General features: G+C 47.4%; 1 protein-coding gene across 1 annotated transcript; it reads left to right on the forward strand.

Annotated features, from left to right (window-relative positions):
• HTR5A (5-hydroxytryptamine receptor 5A) lies at window positions 1-4,125 on the forward strand. The gene is made up of 2 exons (XM_015615372.2): window positions 1-745; window positions 1,716-4,125. The coding sequence occupies exons 1-2, from the start codon at window positions 8-10 to the stop codon at window positions 2,046-2,048; spliced, it is 1,071 nt and encodes a 356-aa protein (XP_015470858.1). The 5' UTR covers window positions 1-7; the 3' UTR covers window positions 2,049-4,125.
• The last annotated feature ends 12,849 nt before the right edge of the window (window positions 4,126-16,974 follow it).

Raw genomic sequence — 16,974 nt, forward strand, 5'->3', positions numbered from 1 at the left:
CCCCGGCATGGAGCGCCCGCTCAACCTCAGCTGCCTCGCCGATACGACGCCGGACAGCGGCAACAGGAGCGGGTCCTCCGCCGGCCCCGAGGGCGTCCAGGCCCATCTCTCCGTCTTCAGCGTGTTGGTCCTCACGCTGTTGGCCATGCTGGTGGTGGCCACGTTCCTCTGGAACGGGCTGGTCCTGGCCACCATCCTCCGCGTGCGCAGTTTCCACCGGGTGCCCCACAACCTGGTGGCCTCCATGGCCATCTCTGACGTGATGGTCGCGGCCCTCGTCATGCCCCTCAGCCTGGTGCACGAGTTGTCCGGGCGGCGGTGGCGGCTGGGCCGGTCGCTCTGCCAGGTGTGGATCTCCTTTGATGTGCTGTGCTGCACTGCCAGCATCTGGAATGTCACGGCCATTGCCCTCGACCGCTACTGGTCCATCACCCGTCACCTGGAGTACACACTCCGCACCCGGCGCCGCATCTCCAACATCATGATTGCTCTCATCTGGGCACTCTCCGCCTTTATCTCTCTGGCCCCACTGCTCTTTGGCTGGGGAGAGACTTACTCAGAGGACAGTGAAGAGTGCCAAGTCAGCCAGGAGCCCTCCTACACCATCTTCTCCACGTTCGGGGCCTTCTACCTGCCCCTCTGCGTGGTGCTCTTTGTGTACTGGAAGATCTACAAGGCTGCCAAGTTTCGAATCGGATCTCGCAAGAGCAACTCCATCACCCCCATTACACCAGAAGCACTGGAGGTAGGTCAGCTTGGTTGTGTTTTGCTCAGGTCAAGCACTGGCAGCAGGCAAGCCTTTGTAGAAGTTGGGGAAGCTTAAACCAAAAGTGTGCAAGTGAGCAGTGGTCCACCAAAGCCCTGTGGATCCTGGAGTCTTCTGAGGGAAGGCTGACTGCAAAGCTTGCAAACCCAGTCTGCTGGCTCCCTCCCAGCCCCCAGCTGTGAGCGCTCAAGGTGTAGCCAAAGCAACTTTGGGACGTATTGCGAGCCTGAGCGCCACGTGGGCGAGCGGTGACTCACAGGTGTCCCCCCATGGAATGCTGAATCAGTGCTGGCCAGCATGAGTAAGGGGACACCGTCCCTCCCCTGGGGAGGCAAGGGGACAGTGGATGGATGGGCTGCTGTGTCTGCTGGGGACGGTACCTTGGCAACCAGCTGTGGCTTTGGGGACACTGTGAATTTACCCAGATAAAAAACACATGTGCAGAATGTCCTTGGAAATCTTTCCTAATCATGACTGCATCGTGTCAGTTCATCCCAGGCACGGTGACTCTGCACTGGAAAGATTTCTTGCAGGGAGGAAGCAAATGTATGCTAATTTTCTTCCCTCTCTACCAAGGACTCCTCAACTCAATGGGTTTAGAGAAAGTAAGCAGACTTCTGTACATGGCATGTGGGTGTGTGTCTGTTCTGCTATCAGATTATAAGTGGGGAAGTAATCTTCATTACAATCAGATTGTAAGTGGGGAAGTGCTGCTGTGTGAGTAACCCCATGTACTCAGAACTCTCCCTAGTTTCTTTTCCAACCTCACAATAGTCTCCATCACCCAGAAAAGGTCATCCAGCCTGCGTTTCCCCTCAGAAGAGTGACGTGGATGGCCTGTGTTTCCCCTAGAGCCTTGGCCCTCGCTCACATTGTTGGGCTCTGTACCTGCTGTGTGGGATCACCTGGCTGGGGTACATATGGTGCAACTTGTGTTTGTGTTTGGCAGGTAAAGGAAGCGGCCCAGCAGCCACAGATGGTCTTCACTGTCCGTCACGCCACTGTTACGTTCCAGACGGACGGAGACACGTGGAGAGAGCAGAAGGAAAAGAAAGCTGCCCTCATGGTGGGCATCCTTATCGGGGTCTTCGTGCTCTGCTGGATCCCCTTCTTCATCACAGAGCTCATCAATCCACTCTGCTCATGTGACATCCCACCTGTTTGGAAGAGCATTTTTCTATGGCTGGGCTATTCAAATTCCTTTTTTAATCCACTCATCTACACTGCTTTCAACAAAAACTACAACAATGCCTTCAGGAACCTATTCTTTAGGCAGCAGTGAGCAGAAAAAGCTTTCCTGCTGCCCCAGGAAGCTGATTTTGAGTGTCAATGATTCTGACCAAATTCCTGAGGAAGTTCAAAGCCACAGATACTGAGGTGATGCTGAAAATGCATCACTATGGGTCGTATGTCCCAGAATCAGTCCCAGTCCTTAGGCAGGCTCTCCATCCCAGCCTCTTAGCTGCTGTTTTTCCTGCAAGTAGCATGTAAGGGCTTCTCCTGCCAGCAGCCTGGCACCCTCGCTCCAGTGCCCTGCTGTGTTCCTCCTGCCTCCCCAGTGATGCTCTGTTTGGAGGCACCAAAGGTGCAGAGGAGTCCACTGGCAAAGAAACGTTGGTTTGGCCACTGCTGGTGTCTCCCAGCATTAATCAGCTTTGTCCCACGTGCAAAGCTGGGACCCTAAAATATCAGGAGGTTTTGTGATTACATATGAGAGTACATATTTTATGGCTTGGCTGAAAACAAGGTTTGACTTGTCTTTCACTGGTAAAGACTGCAAAGTGTTTGTTTTTTGGGGAATAAAACCCTTGGTAAGGGTGAAGTGCAGACTACAATTACCAAGCTTTTTGTCACATACTTTGGGCAAAATTGTGTCTGTTTGCTTTTGGATTCTATGTAGCAGTTTGTTTTTTTAAAAAAAAAACAACAAACAAAAACTTATTGTGAAAACTTAATGTATGGTGTACCCTGGAATGAGAGAGGATGCATGGAAAACTCACCTCTCATTCCCCAACTGCTACTTGTAAGCATCTGCCTCAAACCTTTATGTTCAGAAATACCAGCTGTAAATGCTAATCTTCATGCCTGTTGTTTCCCATTTTAAAACATAAATGTATTTTGAGCAGCTGTGGGCAGATTTCCTGTAGTTTCAGGATATGCAAGGGGTGTATTTCAAGTTGCCTTTCAATGAGGAGCTGTGTTTTACTATTTCTGAGTGCAATCCAGAACTTGAAACCAAAGCAAAAACGCTACTTTGTTTCCACAAGCACTGGGTTGCAGGCAAAGGGCAGTTAATGACAGATGATATTTCTTTCTGGAAGCGTAATCAAACCATGGAGCCTCTCTTCTCCAAGGAACAGACCTGAATATTTCTTTTTTTGCCCACCTGTCCTTCTCTTCCCACCCCTCTAAGGCTCCATCCCATGTGGTTGTTACTGCTCTGTTGCCTCCCTGCCTTTCTACATTGCCAACTTAATTATAGTAGTTGGCATTTCACTCCTCGAATTAGAGTTACACACTTTATACTGCGCTGCCAAAAGACTGACAGGACTGCAGATAAAGGAAAGCATTAGCTTTAACTTGGTTCTGGGGAAGCCACTGAAATCAGACCACAACTAAAACAGTGAAAAGAAATACAAGATGGAAATCAGAACAGCCTAATTTCATGTCAGATATCTCAAGAAGAGATAAAAGGGAAAGATGTCAATAAATGATGGTAAAGCTCCCTGGGGTTGGATCCTGTAGTAGATCGTGAGACATCAGATGTTAAAATTGTCACTGGTCCTTGAAACCAGTCAAAAATCCTGGCAGAGCTGGCAATAAAAGCCCTTTTTCTTTTGCTGTCTCTGGGCAGGTGAAAATGGAAGCAGAAGTCAAGGTGCTATTAAAGCACTGCAGCCCTTTCAGGACCAGTTAGACAAACATCCATCAGCACTGACATGGACATAGCTGATCCACCCTTTTGGCAAGAAGAGAAATAGGATAGCCCTTTAGATCTTCCTTAACACCATCTTTAAAAAGTCTGATAGAAATATTGGGTAAAACCCTGCCCTCATTGAAAGTAATGGACGATTTTTCAGCGATTTCAAATGAATCAGATTTTTATGTGGCATGTCTTGTCTTGTAAAAGCGTAGTTTTAATGTTAATTAATTCAAGGAGAAGATGGGTGGGATGGGAGTAATCTTCTAATTCCCATGAAAGAGGCTCTGACCTGCCCCTTAACTGTGGGCCAATCTTTACAACTAGTAAAGAGCATTTTCTTTCTTGTTACATATTTTAAAATATTATTAGTAACATCTCTGATGTATCAAGAATTGTAATAAACTCTTGAGCAGCTTTTTTTACTGGTTTTATAAAGGCTGTGCTGCTTTCTCTGGGCAGTTCATCACTGATGCTGAGTTGTTCCATTTGGAAGTTGCTGCTTTTGTTGTGCCAAGGGTTGTTTAGCCAAAAACGACTTGGAAAAAACACTTCCCTTTTCAAGCCAGAACTTCAGCTAAGGTTGGTGGTGCCAGAAAGGAGGAGACTACTTCTTAGGCCCTCAGAGTGACACTTTAAACAAGTCAAAGCGTGGATCACCTGGGAAGTTGAACCTTAATTCCCCATTTTCTCACCCAACACCATGTCTGCACAGACCCATGTCAGTCCCAGCTGTATCTATGCCATTTTTACTTGCTCTTTGATGAGTACTGCAGATTCTCTTGTTTCTGTTGTGTGAGGTCCTTGTGCAGGTTGTGGAATCAGCTGCAAACTCAAATTAATGCCCCCTTTAAGCAGACAAACTGAAATCATGGGGAAATTCCCTACTTTTGTTGCAGTTTGGCGCTGGGGTGAAGCTCCCTTTCATTGCACCCTCTGTTTATTCATGCTGTGCCTTAAGCAGTCACAGGGAGACAGGGGATAATTTTAAACTGACACTAGATAACTCTAATTTGCCTGTAGTCATGAGTATTCCACCATCCTGGTGTAAATTACACTCTCATTTATTTGACAGGCAACATCTGATACAATCATTTTCAGCAAAAAACCAGTTTTCAGTTGGTCATAAGATTTGTTCTTTTAAATCTTGACAAAATTAGCAGCTTTTGTATTGGCCAATTCCTGCAGCTTGAGACCCAACACCATGGGATTTTCATCTCAAGATCATTCCTGCAATGCAATATGACCAGGCAGGGAAAATATCATTATTCTGGAGGTTGCACTGCAGAATCATACTGAAACATGCCACAATGATCTCAGCACAGGGAAGTGTCACAAAGAGACCTGGACATCTGATCCAGGCTCTGAGGCTTTTTACAAACCTCTCATTATTCAAACACAGATGCTGAGTGGGCTCCCAGAGATGCAAATCATGTTTGAAGACATAGGCAACCACAGCTTCAAAGGAGGCATCTTGTACCTTCTTGTTCCCATTTATACACAGAATCAGTGGTGTGAAGAGATCTGCCTCAGTGAGGCTTTGTGAGGATTAATTACTAAATGTTTATCATGTACCAGGAAGGTGGAACGCTCTGGTTTGAATGCCGAGCAGCATTATAAATTGAGCTTCCATTTAATTCCTAGGAAGAACGTTATTACCCATTATTATTGAGTTTTATACGCAATTTAATGGCTATATAATACTTCCAGAATAGATTTAACTAACCTGCTCCCACTTACAATTAATTTAGTTCCCTCTCAATGCCCTGACAATCCAGTGAACATCTGTATGGGAGCTCGGGAGCGAGAGCAGCGTGTGCTGAATTCCGGCTGAGCGTCTCCTCGCGATGCTGAGCGCGTGCTGTCAAGGTTCAAGGAGCAGCAGCTCTCCAGGCAGTCTGCTCTGCGTTTCTTTTACTTTTTAGGGAAGAAAGAAAAAGTCATTGGAGGAAGCCTGTGGATTACATGACAGGTTGGCTAACTGCCTTCCTCCTCCCCCCTCCAGCCTGCTGGGCTCCCTTATCACAGGCAGGCCAGGCAGGTGACTCCAGGACATGCACCGGCCCTATGAAGCCAGAGGTGAGCCACACAGGACTTCATCCCCTGGTAATTTTCTGGGCTTTTCATAAAAAATACTGCTAGGAGATGTATTTTTTGGACTGCCAGCAGCAGCTGAAAGTGGGAGTTTCCTGGAAGTAAAGTTGCAGGTAATTAAAGAAATTTCACCTGACAAGGGTAATTAATGACTATTCCTTCCAGCAATTGCAGTGGTGAGGTGTGACTGACAAAGTGTCAAAGTGATTTTTGCAAGGCAGTGGTTTGAGTGGTTTGGCTGCTTTGTTCATCATGTTTTGCTCTTGGACCCCTTATTTTACCATCACTGGTAGAGCATCTCCCCAGGACTCCAGCAAAGCCATGGTGAATGTGATACAGGCACCATGAATGCTCCATGTAAGAACAGCAGGGTGAAACGTACATGACAAAATTAGCATCCCCACTGCCATGCACCCTGGCATGAAAATCATGACACTACCAGCATTTCATCAAATTTAAGACATGGCCAAAGAGCTCTTTAAATCCTCATTATTTTTAGTTATACTGAGGTGCTGAGGAAGTTGCAGAAGACTGGAAGAGAGCTGGAACTGTGCCAGAATTTTAAAAAGGCAAATTTGGAGAGCCAAGTATTTCTAAGATAAATCCTGTTACTGATTTACAGCTTGAAATTGATCTTTGGCAAAAAAAAAGTGGAAGAGCTGATAAAGGACTTGGTGAATAAAAAATTACAGGAAATAAATATAATTAAAATAAATCACATTGATGTCTTTGATTGCAGCACATTGTTCATTTCTGATGGCGATATAAAGTATTCACTCAATAATGAATCAGAGTTGACAACATTCAATGCCTCCATTAAAAATTGAAGAAGAAACCAATATGAGGTTCAAACTGTCCAATAATTGCTAATGACTTACGGACTTGGAAAGGTATAAATACAGAAAATAAGGTCACTTCTGCAGAGAAGCAAGGATGAAAACTGTCTGGGAGCATTTCAGCCTGGGGTGAGGGAAAGGCACGTGTCCAGGAGCAGTGGGATGGGGCCCTGGTTGCAGGAGGAGAGACAAGAGAAGGTTGCTGTGATGGGGTGCATCAGGAGCTGAACATATGGGGCTTTTCAGCATTTCAGGAACAAGCAGGCTTATTTCTTGCCTGTGCATGGGCTGTATCCAGCTGTGGGTTTTATTCTGCTCACTGGAGGAGAGGCTGTGATTTCAGTTCATCTTCGTATTGCTCCTCCCTCCTCCTCGCCACTGCCAGCCAGTCAGCCTCAGCATTGCCATTCTGTGCCATTTCCCATGCTAGCCAAGTCAAATACTGTTCCTAATCATCCTCAAAAGCAAGGCAGATGGGCCCTTTCCCTGGCTCCCCCAGTGCATTGTTGTTTTCTGTCCATTTCAGCAGTTGGAACAGCAGCTTCTGCGATGCTGAAGCCCCACTGCTGCTGGGGGATGGGGCCAAACAGGGCTGGGTGCAGCTCCAGGGGTTGTCCCTGGAGCAGGCACTGCCCCACCAATGCTCTCTGATAGGAACTAGGATGGGGAAAGATAAAACTGGAGCTATTCCCTCTCCTTGGCTTTCTGCTGGAGCCATTCTCAACAAAATGGTTCCTAATCCTGCTTCTAGTCCTCACCCTGCTTCTGGTGAGACCAAACGTGGCAAGGCAGCCACTACCATGGGCCTGGTCATCTCTGCAGGAAGGAGAAAGAGAGGGGTAAAAAACTTTTCACTGGAACTCTAATTGCAGGAAAATATTCCCCAATCCTGACTGCCCTCCTGGGAGAGGATACAAAGTCCATGTGGCTGAGATATCCACCCTGCCCAGTTCAGTACCCCCGGTAGCTGCCGAGGGTGGACACCTCTGTATTGTTCCAAACTGCCTGCTGGCTGCTCACCAGGTCCCGAGTCTGTGCAAGTCTTGGACTGAAACACTGCATTTTTCATCAGTTCAGGGCTGCAGCCTGAGGTCAGTGCTTCTTCCTTGTGCCTTTTCATCCCCAAATTGTGCTTAAGCACAGGTCCCACCATCAGTTGATGGAACAGAGGAGGGCAGCCTTTCAAAATTAGCATCTCTGTTGGTGAAGAAAATCTCCATGTCTCTGGGCCCAAGATGTCAAACCAATAGCCACAAAACCCCAAAATCTGCTTCTTCCTGCCTGATTCAATGTTTGAATCACCTGGTTCTTCACGTGGTGACAGGTGGGCAGACACCTGCTTGGGCAGTCCCAAAACTTAAACCATGCCTGGCCAAGCTCACCTTGCAAAGGTCCATTACGTGTCCCACCTTTTTACTGCTCCCCTGTGGTGCTGTTCTGGAGCTCTGGCTATCAGGAAACCATTTACACGTTGGCCAGGGTGCTGCCTCTGCAACATCTCCCTGGCACGGCACAGCTGGATCAAACAGGGCTGTTTCCAACCCAAAAGAGCCTGTGCCACATAGACCGTCATGAAAATTAATGTGATCACCTTCTAGATCTGCCTGACATGCTGCCCCACAAGCTACCTGTGCTGCTGTCAGACAGACTTCAGAGAGGACAAGCAGAGCCCGTGGTCACGTATTTTCACAGTTTGAGTGGAAACCTGCCTTTGAGGAGGGGGGAGGGATAATTTTGATGCTTTGCCAAATGGCTCTTTCGGTGGGCACCGGAGCATATGGAGCCTCTTGCACAATTGCCCGGGAGCTGCAGTTCTGTGATGTTTTTTCTCTCCTCAGCTGCTCACCTGATGCCAAAGTTTCCAGGTGCAGTAAGGCAGGATGCTCCTGCAGCGCGTCTTGGACCTTCCACCTGCCCATCACGGCGCTGGGGTGAATATTAAACAGACAGCAGATGCCAAGTGCAAGCACACTTGCGGCCCCGAGGGGTTTCTCAATATTTGGAATTTGAATGGAAAAAGAAACAGAGAACCCGTGGTATTAAGCAATTAAGCTTTTTTGAGACTTTTAAGAAGGAGACAGGTAGATGCTGAGGAGAGGTGATGCAGCACGCAGCCACACTCCTCTGCTTCCTGCAGCTTTGCAGCACAAACCTCAGCCTTACAGGGGGTTTCAGAGCACGTTACTCTGACTAAAGCCCTCGGGCTACTTTACAAGCTGTTAATAGTTGCCAACCAAAATGAGTGTCAGGGCTTTTTCTTATTAAAATGAGCATTTAGGGCACCTGGAGAACACTGTAAGGAGCATAAATCCTGTCAGTTCTTTCTGAAACCATCAAATTGTCCAGTGCTTGCATGCAGAACATAGCAAATAACTTTTAAATGTAATTTATTTGACAGCAAATCTGCTTCTGCTCATCAGATCAGCTTTTCCACCACTTTTACTCACACATTTCCAAGACACCACGTACCCACCCACTGTGCGTGTGCTACAGCACCTTCCCCTGGTGATTCCACAGGTGACTGTCCCGCAGGGATTGTGTCCTGGACTCCCCAGCATGAGGTGCAATGCAGCACCTCCTGCCCTCCCTGGTCACCTGGCCTTCAGGGTACACTGGATGTGGCATGTTTGGAGGCTCTGGGCTGACTTTCAGACCCCTGTTCCTCATCCCTCTGTCTGGCAGCCCCAGGTGAGCAGCAGCTCCCGCTCCACGCCGCTTCTCCTGGCTCCCTTCTTGCTCTTGGAGATGCCCCGAGGAGTTCTGCCATGGCTCGGTGGAGCCTATTTCCTCCTGTAGAGCCTGTGGTGGTGCTCCCAGAGCTGCTCCTCGGGGGCCAATGGAGAAGACATCACCTGATTTGGTGTCATCTGGGTGAGCCATGAAGCCCCAGATCAAATGGGCTGATATCCCTCTGAAACTGCAGTGGGCTCGGACACTTCAAAACCATAAAGCAGCCGTGATCCTCACTGAGGGGGACGCTGAGGGAAAAAGGGAATTGTCTCAGCCACGGTGTCCCCATCGCTGTTAATGGGAGCGGAGTTAATTAATGATCTCTTCCAGGAGCCGCGCTCCCGGGGAAGGGCTCGCACACACCCCGGGCTCGGGGACACTGCGGAGATGCAGAGCGCTGTGCTTCCTCCCCAGCTCGTACCTGTGCTCCTGCACAAGCCCAGAGGCTGCCGGGGGACGGGAGGTGTCTCTGGAGGCAGCAGAGGGCTGAGGAGAGCCGCTGGCTCTGTCCCGCAGGACGGGAGCCGGGGGCCAGCGGGGCGGCCGGAGCTGCGGGCGGCAGACAGACAGACAGACAGAGCGCTCTGCCCTGGCAGCGGGACAGCGAGCTGACTGCTCCTCGCTGCACGGAGGACACGGAAAAAACACCATCTGGGCCGCTCACCTTCCCCCTGCTCCGTGGCAAGATCGGTCTACTCGGCAAGACGAGAGCTGAGCGTGCTCGGATCTGCTCGAGGGTGGCAGCACAGGGCAGAAAGAGACTGATTGCTGCTCTTCTGCCAGCTGCCATGCAGGGGGAAATGGAGCAAAAGCCCTTTTATTGTTCCCAGATGTAGTCCTGAGAGATGGCAGGATGCTCAGAGACTAATTTTTTAATTGTTACTTGAATGGTTGTGAAGCACCTAAATAACCTGGATAATGCAAACCTTAGTGCTGAGAGTGGAAGGAAGGAAAAATGCACTCTGTCGCTGAGCAAGTCCCCTCCAGCTCTGAGATGTGCAAAATGAGCAGTGTGCTCACGTTGTTCAGCATTTGGATGCTCACCTTCATACAGCCCCTTGTAAGTGGAAAACATCTTTTTTGTTTAGCATGTACAGCTGATATTACAGCCCTCTAAACCACACCAGTGGTCACCAGCCTGACAGAGTTCAAGAAGAGTTTGGACAATTCTCCCAGGCATGTGGTGTGACTCTTGGGGTTGGTTCTTTGTGAGGCCAGGAGCTGGGCTTGATGATCCTCGTGGGTGCCTTCCAACTCAGCATATTCTGTGATTCTGTGAAATCAACTGGCCTCCTTCCTCTGCCTCTTCTCATTGCCCTGAATTTTGAGATGCCGCAGAGTAGAATCAGCACTGCACATTTCCAGACTCCTTTCTGTATCCAACTTTGCACCCTCTAACTCTCCTACTCCTTCCAAAGGCACAGCTACAGCCTGGCTGGGGGAGTCCCCAGTGGGGTGTGTCTTCAGCAAAAAGACATGAAAACCAGAATTACCCACATTGTAGGATGATGTTATTTTTGAAGAATGACTGGTTTATTTTATGGGGCCAGGATGCAACTTTTTTATGCACGAATGTCCTTAGGAGTCTTTATAGACACAGGTGAATATGGGAGCCTTTTTCTTTGTCCTTTGGCCTCCAAGCAGAGCAGCACAGAACACGTGGGAACATGCACACAGCAATTTCCCAGATGAATTGCTCTGAGTTTTCCCACTAAACATACAGCACTGCACACCTAAACATACCAGGGAAACATATTCTCTTTGGGAACAGCTCTCATCCCCCACACACTGGAAAAAATCAACACAAACAAACACTTTTCCTACAAAACATACACAAAATCACTCACGCATTTCTTTTTACAATCACAGAATCATAGGATGGTTTGGGTTGCAAGAGACCTTAGGGATCATCTTGTTCCAAGCCCCCTGCCACTGGCAGGGACACCTTCCAATATGCCCCATCCAGGCTGGCTTTGAAAACCTCCAGGGATGGGGAAGTGGTCACACTGCATCCACTCTTATAGCTGCCTTTTGGTAATTTTGCTCTTGACTAGAAATACTGAATGAATGTGTGAAGGATTAAAACCTGTCTCAGCAAAATGTTAATTAATAAAGCCTCTCTCTGATCAAGGGAAAAAGGAAAGGTGAATCAAAGGCAAACTGATTTTCACCAAGGAAAATTCTGATAGCTTGTTGAATTTTTCTATTGCATCAATTATATGTGATTTGAGAAGATAAAGCATTTCCTGAACCCTTCCTGGAGGAGATTAGCAGAATGTTTTGGTAATCCCTCTGATCCCTCAGGAGTGAATGCTACTTTATCATTCTGCATGAAGGGTTGATGTTATAGACAGAGACTGCTACAGAGATAAGAAATGGGACCAAGAGGTCACAGAATGGCTGAGGTTGGGAAGTCACCTGGTTCACCCCCCTGCTCAAGCACCTAGAGCTGGTTGCCCCGGACCATGTCCAGATGGCTTTTGGGTGTCTCCAAGGATGGAGACTCCACACCTGGGCAACCTGTGCAAGTGCTCAGGCAACCTCAACAAAAATATATTTCCTGATGTTCAGAATGTTTTCATTTTCCCCCATTGCCTCTGACCCTGTCACTGGGTGCCACTGGACCTTTTTGAATGGTCATTAGCTTTGGACTAACAGGACAGAAAAGCTTGCAGGGGCTTCATTCATTTGGACTGCAATGTGACAGATGGCTTTATCTCTTCACATTCATATCCTCTCCTGCAATTAAATGAAGTGCGTTGTTCCTGTGTCTGATTGCATGTGGGAGGCAGGGATGGAGTCTCTACTCTGACTTACAGTGTTCTAGGAATTAATGAAATTTTTTTCTATATTTCTTTTTAAATAGAGAAAAAATGTTATTTTCTCATTTTTCTTACTGTCTTGAGGGATCATCAGGAGAATTCTTGTAGATACATGTCTCACAAGTATTTAAAGTAGTAAAACATGTAATAGACTCTTTTTCCTTCTTCTTTTTCATCCTTCAGATAAAAACCTCTGTGAGTTGCGTGAAGTTGTTTGGTGATGTGTGGGTGTATTATGTGTGTGTCTAACTTGCCAGGGGGAAGCTAATGAAGAACGAGGAGTTTTGCCTACAACTTAATCATCGCTCCTCCAGTCACTCATTTGACTGGCATTTCGGGGGATAGACAGTGGTTTGAGGATTAAAGAGAAGTCAGGAGTGTGGAGGTGACAGACAGTGACGTTCAGCTGTGGCTGATGTGGCAGCACATCCCTGCAGATTCCGCCGTAAGGCTCATCTGTCTGGGGAGGTGACAAGCTGCCAGTGTGCTGCTCTGCACTCAGACTCCTCTTCCTCTACATGCCTTGTGGGGATCAAAAATGCCCAACCACCCCCATGCACTGCCAAGGAGGCAGCCCCACGTGCCTGGCAACCCTGGGCACCTTCACTCACAGCTGTGAGTGAAGACTCACAGGTCTGGCTCCTGGAAGTGAAGGAAGATCTGGTCAGACAGGAGGAGTTTTTGGCTGCCCTTCGTTGTTCTTGTTGCTTGGTGCTTCTGCTTGAGACAGTTAAAATGAGCTTTGCAAAGAGGCAGAGCCCACGTGTGTGAGCAGGGGTTATCACTTGAGGATAACCCAGCACATCACAGGTGTGGAAAGGCACTCCACAAACCTGTTAGCGGGAGGGTCTGGGACATACAAGCATCTCGTCGTTTAAGATGAGACTTAGATAATATAATATAAACCATGGTTCTGAGAAAAACTCAGGAATTAATATTGTGGGTTTCTTTTTATTTGGTGAAATAAGAGAGAGCACAGTGTGACTTTTTTCTTTAGCCTAATATCTTGTTACCCAAATACCTCCTTGGAGCTGGTTCATAAAATCTGTGCACAACAGCAGATCTACTACAGCTACATTGCCAGAAAATGGGGAAATGTATTTTTTTTAAACAGGTTGAAACACTGTTTTTTGACCACTGGCCATTCTTTGTAAATAAGGATGTAAATGTCCAAAGGCAAAAATATTGATGCCATTTCAAGTGCTGGCTCCTGTGGTCTCCACAGGAAATCACTCTCTTGCCGTCACACACTTTAACACTGGTAACTGCAAGTGTTACATGTATTTTTAATCCTGGAGACAAAGCATCAGGCTGAACTTCTAACCCACAGCTTCACGCCAAAAGCACTGACCCTCAAGATGCCAGAGCCACTGCTTTTTAGCCCTTCAATATTCAGTGGAAATGGATGTTGGATTTGCCAGCTGGATTTTTGAGAATGCGCTCAAGAAGTGAAACAGGGATGCACCTGGCTCATGAGTAGGAACAGTGCTTCAAAACATCCCTGATGTTGATGAGTTTTAAACAGGTCCCATGTGGCTCTTACTTGGTCTTTCAAAATCCTTTAGTCAAAGAGCAAGAAGTCACCACCCAGATAAGTGTTGTTCTATTGGTAACACTTTGCATTTCTTAATTATTGTCAGGTTATTCCCAAGCAATTCTGCATTGCAAGACAGTAGAAGATGCCTGTTTTGAGCAAGTATTGCCCATTCTGTGGTCTGAAAGTGTGACACTGTCCTTTGGGTTGGTGCTGTTCTCTGGTGCTGCCTGTCCTTTGCTTGTCCATGGGCTCTGTATGGTCCCCACCCCAACCCAGACCCACCTGGCCTCGGTTCATCCCTGTCCCCATTCCCACAGAGCTGCCCAACATCACTCAGCTCCTGCTGAAGGCACTAGCTTGGGAATGCTGTTGAAAGAGGTTGTTTCTCACCTTCCATGAGGTTAATACATAAAGTATTTATATGTAGCTTCAAGGGCCAGGTTTCTGGCCATGTCTTGCTCTTCAGAAGGTTCCTGGAGGCTTTGCTGTTCCCCTCTGGCCATTGACATGGGCTGCTCCCCTGAGCTCCCTTCCACTGCTGCTGAACCAGACATGGATACCCCAGAAAATCTGAGGCCCCAGCCCATGTTTAAGCATTGCAGATAGATGCCCAAGGCACGCAGACAGGCCCTGTGGATCTTGCCTTTGATCTGTGCACACACACCCCATCCCCTTTATCTTTTACTACCTATTGTAAAATCCTTCCCTTCAAAGGGCTGTGATCCCAGCTCGGGTTTTTTGCTGCTCCCCTGCTGCAGATTCCAAGAGGATTTATGGGAGGTGCAAGATGAAAGAAAGGCTGAGAGGAAGAGCTCTCAGTGCAGACAGCTTCTGGTGAGCGGAGTGGGACTGGCAGTGCTGGAGAACAAGACACTTTTGGCATTTGCAGCTCAGGTTTCCACGAAGTGAGAGCCAGGAGCTGCAGTGCCAGCACCCAGCTTGCTGTGACTTCCCCTCAGTGCTGCCTGGGAGCAGCAGGGAAGGGACACAGTGACACCACAACAATGGAAGTGGTGAGCTGCTGCTGCTGCCCAGAGGTCACAGCTGGCCCTCTGTGCCTCTGAAGCACACACTGGCTTTAAGCAGGGACATCTCGGTGCAGGATATTTCCTGTCCTGTGTTTTGGAACTTGGAAGTAGTGCTCCATCAAGCTCTGCAGTCTTATAAGTATACATATAGAATATATACATATACATTTATATACAGAATATAAATTGTCGTCTTTTGACACATTTATCAGATGATAATTTTTTTATTTCTGAAGATAATGTTTGCACATTAGCTATGTTGCTCATCTGCATGGGGAGCATTGTTTGGCTGAGAAAAGCACCAAAACAAGAAGAGCTCTGAGCATGGCTGGTCCCACACTCCTACTCCATGGGCTGCTCTGGGGTCATCATTCCACACTTTATTATATGTGTTTGGGGAAAAAGGGCAAAAGGTGGGAGTGGGCAGAAGAAGGAGGGGAGCTGTAAGGGTTGACAAGATTTGCCCCTTTGAAACACAGAGGAGGGCAGTGAATCCATCCCAGGGAGGGAAGTGGTGGCTTTGTGGGGTCACCACTTGTCAGTGGATGATCCCAGCTTGGAGAATGACCCTGGTGGAACCTGGTCCTACTCACAATTCAGAAAGAAACAGAGTGAGTGACTGAGTGAGACCCAATGCCAGGGCACCTTAATGCTTAGAGACACAGGAGCTCCTCACCCAAGCTTGGGAACATTTGTTTTAGACCCATATACACATTGTGAGGGGGCACAGCTCTGTAGGTAGCTTTGCAATGTGGTCATGGTGAATGGTGGAGAGGTGAGAGTTTCAGTCAGGTGCTGTTCCAGACTCCCTTGAAATCAGCACTTGGCTGCACACCACAAAATGCTCTGCTGTGAAAAGTCAGAGCTCCTGGAATGGTCTTCTGATTTCTGAGGCTAAATCAGCAGAAAAGAAATATTGACAGTGACAGGAGCACTAGGAAGTTTTTCTGAGCTCAGTATTTATATTTTAAAAACAATTTACATTTTATTTACATTGCTTACAAAAAGCATTAAAAGACAGAATTTGGAGGGTTTGGCTCATATTTTCAAGGCATCTTAGAAAGAAAGTGTCCAATTGATTTTCTTTAATTTCTCTGAGGTCTCAAAACATTCTCCAGCTATTAGAGATATGGGTGCAAAAAACATCTCCTGCTATTTTGTAAGCCCAACTGGGAAAGTGGTGGGACAAGAAAACAGCCTTGTGTGGGCAGTCAGAGCAGAGCAGCTTTGCACCAGGTAAAACAACTGTGGGCATTGCTTGTGCAAGAACCTTCAGGACATCACCCTTGGTCTGAATGGAAAAGAAAGTCACCAGAACTGAGCAGGCTCACAAAAAGAGATTTTCTTAAGAGAAAATTATGAGGGGTTAAATGAGTTTACAGCAGTTCTAGTTAAGGTTCAGAGTTCAGTGCTGAATTTATCTTTGTTGCTGCTCTGGGCTGGTGCTGGGTTTCAGTAGGAAACAAGCTGCAGCCTTGGTATGGAGACAAATCCCAGCACGTGTGCTGTTGTGGTAGTGTTGGACTGATTACATCTCCCCAAGTTAGACAAAGTGGAATCATTAAACTCACAATTTCATCCCAGCAAGTGTGGAGCCATGGAGCAGCACATTCCCTGCCCTCTGAGTACCTGTACTGCCCTCCCTGGTGTGTCTCCCACAGTTGTGTGCAAGCTGCAAATCTGGGTTTGAATGGCTCATTCACTGCTGTGCTGTGGTTTGGAAGCTGTGTTTGCATGTCAAGAGATGAAGTGGGTAGAGGAAAAAAAATCACCTCCCTGAGGAACACTGTGGAGCTTCACGAGGCTCTTGCCATCACTGTCCTGTAGGAAACCATGGATCAGAGCTTCTCCCACTGCCTGTTTTCCATCCTCCTGTTTCCTCTCTCACATGGGCACTTTGACAAAAGGGACCCCCCTCAGCAGGGACCAAAGTGAAATTCAATGCAAAGATGTTGAATTTTTCCAAAGCTGTTAACTGTGGGAAGAAGCTTACCATTACTTGGAAGCAAAAATCTGGGTTTTTTTTTTCTGAAGGATTCTGACCAGAAGAAGCAGAAGGCCTGAGGCTGATGAACAAAACAAGGGTGGAGACCCATAGAAACAATAAGAGGGCACCTTGTGGTACAATGCCAATAATTACTTGGAGGTCTGGGATTATTTCTCCAGCTTCTGCCTGAGTTCTGAATTTAGCTGCTTCAAATATTTTGACCTTCCCTCTTCCTCATGTTTAAAAATTACTGC

The sequence above is a fragment of the Parus major genome, chromosome 2, assembly GCF_001522545.3.
Source record: "Parus major isolate Abel chromosome 2, Parus_major1.1, whole genome shotgun sequence".
Taxonomy (NCBI): Eukaryota; Metazoa; Chordata; class Aves; order Passeriformes; family Paridae; genus Parus; species Parus major.

Bases quoted from the DNA above. Each gene is read 5' to 3' on its own strand.
- HTR5A (XM_015615372.2), top strand. From the start codon at position 8: ATGGAGCGCCCGCTCAACCTCAGCTGCCTCGCCGATACGACGCCGGAC. The intron at 746-1,715 runs GTAGGTCAGCTT...TGTGTTTGGCAG, and splicing joins TTACACCAGAAGCACTGGAG to GTAAAGGAAGCGGCCCAGCA.